General features: G+C 36.7%; 2 protein-coding genes across 2 annotated transcripts; both read left to right on the forward strand.

Annotated features, from left to right (window-relative positions):
* The first annotated feature begins 54 nt into the window (after window positions 1-54).
* Window positions 55-6,631, forward strand: LOC306864759 (cytochrome b5-like). The gene is made up of 5 exons (XM_079408974.1): window positions 55-312; window positions 957-1,085; window positions 2,989-3,015; window positions 3,145-3,179; window positions 3,444-6,631. The coding sequence occupies exons 1-5, from the start codon at window positions 178-180 to the stop codon at window positions 3,526-3,528; spliced, it is 411 nt and encodes a 136-aa protein (XP_079265100.1). The 5' UTR covers window positions 55-177; the 3' UTR covers window positions 3,529-6,631.
* A 1,358-nt stretch (window positions 6,632-7,989) lies between these two features.
* On the forward strand, window positions 7,990-8,943 carry LOC306864800 (protein phosphatase 1 regulatory subunit 3G-like). The gene has a single exon (XM_079409034.1). The coding sequence runs from the start codon at window positions 7,999-8,001 to the stop codon at window positions 8,794-8,796; it is 798 nt and encodes a 265-aa protein (XP_079265160.1). The 5' UTR covers window positions 7,990-7,998; the 3' UTR covers window positions 8,797-8,943.
* The last annotated feature ends 235 nt before the right edge of the window (window positions 8,944-9,178 follow it).

Here is a 9,178-nt window from a genome sequence, read left to right on the forward strand (position 1 = left end):
AGCCCTCGGTCCAATCAAAACAGACACGCTAGGCAAACCCAACTGATATCATCCAATCAGATTTCGTCCTGAGCGGAATGGGCGTTGCCTGTTAGTCCAGTACTGAAGACCGTGAAGTGATCGATTCGTAGAGTTTCTCTAACCTTCCGAACAAATAACACACATTTAAACAATCCAATGGAAAACAACGAAACAGACGAAAAGTGTGTTAAATATTATCGATTGTCAGAGGTGGAGGAACGGAACTCTTTTAAAAACACATGGATTATCATTCATAATAAAGTGTACGACGTCACGAAGTTTCTCGAGGAGGTGAGTTTTATAAAACAGCGTCAAATCAACAATTTGGTGCCAGAAACCTTAACATTAATAGATTGTCGTTGTGTAATGCATGCATTGTGTATATGTATTACATTGTGTGAACTAGCATAGGACTTGCACTGTACAGGAATAACATATACGTGTTTATAAAAGATCATCTCAAAACTCCTGAAGTACAAAGTGTGCTTAAAGTGAGAATAGAGTGGAGTGACCTTTGCCAAGTGCCCTCAAAGTTGGACCTAAGAGATTACAACTAATAGTGTGGAATTAGCATGAGTGCAATAACCATGTTGAAATACATTATAAGCTGCTATAACTCGTTTAAAGATCAAATGCACAGTTATTTTTTATAAAGTTTGATCAGATTGAAATGATGGGAAGCAGTAGTTGCATCACACACTGCCTTGCTGTAAAAGATTATGCAACCACCCTAACCTAACATTTCACCTCTTTCCATATTATCTAGATGAAGAGAACTACCTAATCTAGTAATCTAAACATACACGCAAGGTATTTTGAGTTGCATAAATCTACTGATCATTTCCTGTGTGTTTTCAAAGGTCAACATGGTATTATAAGTAAGCATGATTAGTGGGTTTGCTTTAAACCTGATCATCTGGTGTATTTGTTCACAGCACCCGGGTGGAGAGGAGGTGCTGCGAGAGCAGGCGGGTGGAGATGCCACAGAGAGTTTTGAAGATGTCGGCCACTCGACAGATGCACGAGAGATGGCCAGTTCGATGCTCATAGGAGAGCTGCATCCGGTAAGTCTGCCAGAACACAGTATTATTGTTGAGCAAAGTTGTGAAGAAGATGCTGGTACAGCATTAAGACATCAGATAGTGTCAGATAAGCTCCTGTATGCTTTCTGATAAATAAATTGAAACAGATATTCTCACAATATACTCTATTTTTACTCGTAATGAAAGTAGAAAACAAGATGGGCAGCTTTCAGTGGCTGTATTTTTAAATTGCACCTTGCATGTTTTTCAAAATCTGTTTTGCACGTGTTGCTTTGCAGCCGTCACTGACTTCCCCTGAGATATCTGGGAATGATCTAACAAAAGTCTTGATTTCTCATCCTGGACTGTATCAGATCAGTTGTATCTCATGAAATCCGAGATGTTTTTGTAGACATACAGGTGCTTGAGATACTATCATAACCTGGAATCCATTTTTGTTCCTATTTATGAGGCCAGATTCAGCACAGATGCTATCAGACAGTTTCTGGGCTGTGTGCACCATTCGTGATCCACAGTAATTCAGATTTAAAGAAGCAGAATTAAAATGGAAAGAAATTCATAGATCTAAATAATAATTTAAATATTTTTTAATAAATAAAATATTTTGTTTTGAATGACACAAATATTTTTTTGAAATACAACCTATAGAAATGCAAACAGACACACGTATCATTTATTAGATTAGATTATTTGAATCCTAATATATATTTTTAAGAAATTAATATTTTTATTTAGCAATTTATTTTTTTTAAATACTTTAATCGCTGCATTAATTTGATCAAAAGTGACAGTAAAACATTTATAATGTTTCAAAATATTTCTTTTGAACTTTTCTATTCATCAAAGAATCCTGGAAAAAGATCTATTTTTAAAATTCCATAATATAAAGAAATGTTTCTTAAAGGGGCAGTTCACCCAAAAATGAAAATTCTGTCATCGTTTACTCACCATCAAGTAGTTCCAAACCTGAAAGAATGCCTTTGTTCTGCTGAACATAAAGGAAGTCAATGGTGCCCCAAAACAGCCTGGTTACAAGCTTTCTTCAGAATATCTTCCTTTGTGTTCAGCAGAACAAAGAAATTCATACAGCTTTGGAACTACTTGAGGGTGAGTAAATGATGACAGAATTTACATTTTTGGGTGAGCTATCCCTTTAAGCAGCGAATCAGCATTTTAGAGCGATTTATGAAGGATCAGGTGACACTAAATGCTGGAATAGAGCTGCAGAGAATTTTAAAAAGATATTCTCACAGAGAAAAAGTTGTTATAAATAAATTAGAATGAACATTAATGTAAATACTGTATATATTTACACACACTATGGATAAGCTATATAAAATACATATGTGACCCTGGAGCACAAAAGCAGTCTTAAGTCGCTGGGGTATATTTGTAGCAATAGCCAACAATACATTGTATTATTACAAAATTATGGATTTTTCTTTTATGCTAAAAATCATTAGGATATTAAGTAAAGATCATGTTCCTTGAAGATATTTAGTGAATTTCCTACTGTAAATATATCAAAACTTCATTTTTGATTAGTAATATGCATTGCTAAGAACTTAATTTGAACAACTTTAAAGGTGATTTTCTCAATATTTAGATTTTTTTGCACCCTCAGATTTCAGATCTCAGCCAAATATTGTCCAGTCCTAACAAACCATACATCAATGGAAATATTATTTATTCAGCTCAAAAATTGACCCTTATGACTGGTTTTGTGGTCTAGGGTCCCATATATACATTGTGAATTTTGCTCGGCCCTGATTAGTAGTTATTTTGACAAGCTATGTAAAGCTGATTTATGTGTTTTAGTCACTGTGTGCTCGGTAAGACTTGCTGATTAATTGATCAAATGTCAATGTGTGCAAAAGCCTGTGATATTTTTATTCATGCCTCTCCTCCTCTGCATTTCTCGCAGGATGACAGGGACAAGCTTGCCAAACCAGTACGTAAATAATTTTTCAAATAGTATTTTTTTCCATGCTTATGATTTTAACAAACTCTGCAGTGTCTTTGTTTTGGACTTGCATTGGATGGAAACACTTAAACACACATTTGGTTTTCTGTTTCACAGGAATCACTTGTAACGACCGCACAAGGAAGCACAAGGTAAGTTCAAATCAATGACCAAATGCTTTGTCTAAGAATAACCCAAGGTTTTTGCATAAAGGTAATGCACACAAAGCTAAAAGTTTTAAGAAATGTGGATATGTTAACTTTTTATTGTTGTGCGATTGATCATGCGAGTCTGTTTTCTCTTGTTTTCACTTGAAACTTTCCATTGTAGTACAGAAATAGCAAGATTCCAATGAATAATTCAAGTTAATTACCAAGTGCTTTGTTCCTAACCTTCCATTTGGTCTCTCGTTCCAGCTGGTGGTCAAACTGGTTGATACCTGCTGTCGCCGCAGTAATCGTCACATTGATGTACCGTATATACACGGCAGAGGAGGCATGATGGGGTGTTTTTCTCTCTGTGCTTACAGCTACAGTACCCACAATCCATTTCAGGTTTTCCCATTACCATAACGATTCTACTAATGAAGGCAACTTTTGTGTTAGTTTGTTGTCACATGGAGATTTAAATACTGATATATGCAGATGTTTTTATGAAAGGATATTTTAGATCTAGCATTATAAATATGCATACTCAAGATGAAGTTTCGATTGTCTAATTATTTTCTGTTGTGTAATAATATGTGTACACCATTAATTCAGTTGAAATGTCCATGCTGAAGTGGGGAATATACAGAATATCATCACATACATAAAGATGACATCTTGTTCCACAAAGAAATCATTTAGTTTCACTTCAAATGTCATTAATGTTCATGTCACTGCAAGATGAATGTAGTTGGATCAGAGAGAAATTATACAAAAGTACAAATTCTCAAAAAACAAACAAACAAACGAATGAATAAAATGCAAAGTGTTACTGTTTATTAACCAAATCAGGTCATTATTTAGTCATTAATATGCCAATTCTGACAGATTCACTGGATATTCTGCAAGCTTATTGATCGCTAGCAAAGTGAATCTGATGAAATTCATATTTATCCCCAAAATCAAAAGTAAAAAACCCCCAAGAAATTAGATTTTAAAGTTTTTAGGGTCATTTGTGTTTAACTGATTTTATATACACTGTGATTATATATTTCCTGTTTTTCTTTTGTCTTTGGGGTGAAATATGAACTCAACATGTGATTGTACACAACCTAGCTAACCAAAAATATAATGATGTGCTTTATTAGACAATCTCCATGTTATTATCAGTTGTGAAGTGAAACACGGTTATAATCATATTTTTGGCTGCCAGTTACACATTGATGTGCCATTTAAATGCATATCAATGTACCAACATGAACGGTGCTTGTACATTCCCTTTTTTTCGTTGTTTAATAAAAATGAATGTAATATACTTGATATAAGATACAAGCAGCTTTCCCATAGAAACATCCTTCCAGATGTTTACAGTGTGTGTTCACTGCTGTCCACACTAATGCTAACAGCTGAGAGAATGACTCGTTGTAACGTGTGCCAGTGTTTTATGTCATGTTGACTGAATGCAGGAGACAAATCATTCAGCTTTATTGTGTCCCAATAAACAAAGAAACTGATTATGTGACTTTCTGGGAATTTATTTCAGTACAAAATTATGCACATGCATTTTTATAATGTAAGATTTTATTAGGAACCTATTCATACACAATGGTCCTGTCCTGTAATATGAATGAATGTCATTGCATTGAACTGACTTCATACACGCACTAATAATCACCTTACAACCTGTTGGTGAATGGTTTAGAAATGTTAAGCTATAGCTCTGAGAAAGCACCCAAAATTGAAAGTTTGCTGATCTGCGTGTTTGTGAGAAACAAATCCATCATTAAGGCACTTGGAAATTTTATGCATAACAACGCTTCCTCCGGTGAAACAGTCAATCAAAATGCACAGATATATACATCTTAGATATATATATCTAAACAGATATATGCACCACATATGCATATATCTGTTTAGAGCTGTTAGACTGTTTGGGCTTGTAAACAGTGCTTGGTCTATGCATATTTCAGACCAGATTACTTTTTCCCTGGAGAAAGCATTATTATGGATTATGATTTTAAAGTTAAAAGTACACTGTATTAATGATGGATTTCTTTCTTAAAAACACAGTTTTGGTCTTCTCCAGATGTTAATTGATGGACTGGAGTGGTGTGGATTACTTGTGATGTTTTTATCAGCTGATTCTGACGGCACCCATTCACTGCAGAGCATCCATTGCCGAGACACTGATGGAATGCTACATTTCTCCAAGTCTGTTCCTATCAAGAACATAAATCTGTTCATCTTTGAGTGAACTGTTCCTTTGAGTGCAGATATCCACTTTGGTATTTCGTTATCCAATGGAATGACATTCAGAAGTGAGGAATAGTTTTGAGCTCACCATAATTATGTTAGAAATGTTACAACACTGACATCTGCTGGTGAAGTAGAGCTGCTACAACCTCATTGCAAAAGCTTTGTTTTATATTCATATTCTTTCATATTCCTTATAAGGATCTGATGTGGTAATTGTTGTGTTCAGTCCAAGTGTGTTACAGTTAAAACAGCTTTAAATGTAGAGCCAGGATATATTCTCATATTAAATATCAGATTTGATGATGATTATTAAATATCATAAAGCCCTCATCATATCATGTATTGTGCTTAGAGCCTGTAATTACATTCAATCTGCTTTGGACTGTGTACTTGTGTTCATTACACGTAAACGAGTAAATAAAAAGCAATATTAGGTCAAGTGTATCTGTGAACTCGTGTTGTGTGGACATTAATGGTGTTGTAACAGTGTGTTTGTTTTGTCTGTGATAACAGCGTGTTTTGAAGATTTCACTGACCTGTGGACATTAGCTGGGACAGCAGCCAGAGGGAAGCTGGTGTACTGACGCCGAGCCACATACGGACACTTTGTAGCCTGTTTACTTTTCTGCTGGTTACATCTGCGCTGATGCCTTTTGGCCATTTCCACCAACTGCACTATAAATGTTTCCTTTTAAACCACTTTACAAGCACCTGTTTTCCTATTTAGTGCCCAAACGCTGGAACAATCTACCTAACACCCAGATCCAGTCCGTATCCAGATCAGATGGTGGATCAGCACCTAGAGATGACCTCTACAGCCCTGAACGTCAGCGGATCCCCAGTGAAGACCCATCGGGACAAGACCACAGGAACCAGATGAGTCCTTTGCACAATCTGACTCTGCTGCAGCCTAGATTTAAACTGCTGGTTTTGTCTGGCCAGAGGAGAATGACGCTATTTCCACACACTATTTCCCATCTAAATACTGTTAAGCTGATGTAAAGCCACCCAGCTTTATATTAAGTTGATGTAAAGCTGCTTTGTCACAATTTGCATTATTAAAAGCACTATACAAATAATAGTGACTTGACACTTTACTGAATGTCCATTTCCCGTTGGTCTCGAGTGCCATGCTGATATTCAGACCAAAGGCATGATTGTGAATGTGCTGTTCTTCAATAAACAAGGAGTTAATAGTCATTTATATTTCAGAGAAAAAAATGGTCTGTTAATAAATAGTTCCATAATTTGTTGGATCATCAAGCATTACATGTCACTAGCAGCACACGGCTCTGGAACAGCATGCTCTGAGTGACTGTGGAGTGAGAGAAAACAGTTTTCACACACACACACACACACACACACAACGACAACAGACGAGTCGAGTGATATAAAGTGTGAGAAATCCCATTCCCAGTGATGTTATACCATATACGAAAACTGTTGGAACGCAGCATGAGCAATGAAATCTAAAGCCAAGAACTGTTGTATAGGTCATTTAAAAACTTTTCACATTACAACATGTACTTTATTTATTTATTATTAAATATAAATAAAGGACTTTAATGTTACATTGTGGTAAATGTTTATGTATTTATAGTAAATAAATAAACTGTTATGTTATATTACTAAACAGGGAAATAACAAATAAGCTCAATCATTGAAATAATGTCACAATGCAAACAATTTTAATGGCCCAGTTGTTCCATTTATTTATTTTCACCCAAATATATTATGGTGTATATTAAATGTATATTTAGGTATGTACTAGGTTATTCCTGAGATGGTCAGTGAATTAGATAACACATTATGCACACTATACATTTTCACATTACAGCATGTACTTTATTCATTTATTTCATTTATTTATAAGCAAATGCAGTGTCATGTTATAATTTAGAATTAAAAAAAAAAGTTTTTAAATTATTTATTTATAAATTATATTATCAATAAAAGTGCTGAACTGCTGTTAAGTGTAAATCTTTTACATTATACATTAAATATTAGATTAGATTTAAAAAAAATAAAATAAAATTTGATTTCAGAGTGAAATGGGCCACACATGGTTTTTACAGGTTTCATCAGATTCACCCAAATACTGTATATCTGGAGTATATTAAATGTGTATTTATAGTTTATTTAATGTATTGTATGTAGTGTAAATATGCTAGTTTAGGCTATTTCTGAGATGTCAGTGAATTACATAACACAATAGAGATTGTATGTATATATATATAAAAAAATGCTTTACATTACAATCAGTCATAGTAATATTCTTTACCGAAATCTTGCTTTTTGCATCTAGATGGGAGTGCCTGGATTTAAATATCCCCCTGACCTTGAGGAAATGTCTCTTTATGGAAACGTCATAGAGTTACTTTTTTTAAGCTGAATAAGTTGTGTGTGTAGAGGTGCATGTTGACATCTCTCTCTCTCTCTGACACACTGAATTCACTCCATTTATCTGTCTATATACAGCAGCGGTGGGCGTAACCAGCATGTAACTGATTACTATAAACCACCAATATATGACCGCTCATATATGCGCCTCTGGAGTGATTCTCCTGGAATGACACATTCTGTCATTATAGATTACAAACCCAGAATGATGGACATAATGAACGAGGAGGAGCAGATGGAGAACGGACTGGACTCCGATGATGATCTTCAACCCGAGGAGATACCCGAGTATCTGAAAGACAGGAGAAGAGCCAAGTCCTTACCTTCGTATCCACAGCAGGCGAACCTGTACCACCAGATCTCCCAGAACTGCAGGAAACGCGTGATGTTCGCGGACGCGCTCGGCTTGAATCTGGCGAGCGTCAAGCACTTCAGCACCAGCGACGATCCTCAGATTCCAGCCAAAGTCTTCACCAGGCTGAAGAGCTTCCCTCTCCACAAGGACCGGGAGTTCATGGATGACTTGTGCGTGGACATCAAGTCCTCTCTGGCTTTGGACTATCTGGTCCCGGCGTTCAAGACGCCCGTGGACACCGGTGACTTGGAGACGCGGCTGACGCGCTGCCGCGTCGCGCTGGAAAGCGTCACGGTCACGCAGTTTGACGTCCGTGGAATCATACGGGCGATGGGTAGGAGAGAGGTCGGGGTCAGGTATACTTTCAACGACTGGCTGTCGTTCGTGGATGCGCAAGCCATCCCCGTGCCCACAGAGCTCAAGACGCGCGGAGAGCGCTTCTCCTTCACCATGTTCACGCCTCCTTTCTTAGGTCCGAGCGCTGCTGTGCATTTCGCCGTGTACCTGAGGGATGATAACTCTGAGTTCTGGGACAACAACGATGGGATGAACTATTCCCTGAAGTACCACAGCTCGTCATCCAGCGAGACCCCGGCTTTCCACGCGATATGAAGTGGTGCGCTCTTACGCAAGGATTCATTGCGCGTTTCAACTTTTACTGCCGTCAAAGAGGTTTCAGCGCTCAAGGCTGAAGAATATATACAGTCATACATGTCCTAGAAACAGTTTACCAGAAAATACATTTCCTTCATCATTTTGTCACCCTCATGTTGTTCCAAACCCGTTTGATGTTGTTTCTTTCGTGGAAAGATATTTTGCAGAATGTCCAAGCTGCTCAAAGAAAGTGGATGAGGGTTGTTGAGCCCAAAAACACCATAAAAGTGCCATAAATGTGGTCTGATCTGTTATGTTCGAAAATTCTAATATCACACAATTTAGTGTAAGGAACAAACTAAATTTAAGTTATTATTTGCTAAAAATCTTGTCTTCTGCA

The sequence above is a fragment of the Barbus barbus genome (assembly GCF_936440315.1).
Source record: "Barbus barbus genome assembly, chromosome: 46".
Lineage (NCBI taxonomy): Eukaryota > Metazoa > Chordata > Actinopteri > Cypriniformes > Cyprinidae > Barbus > Barbus barbus.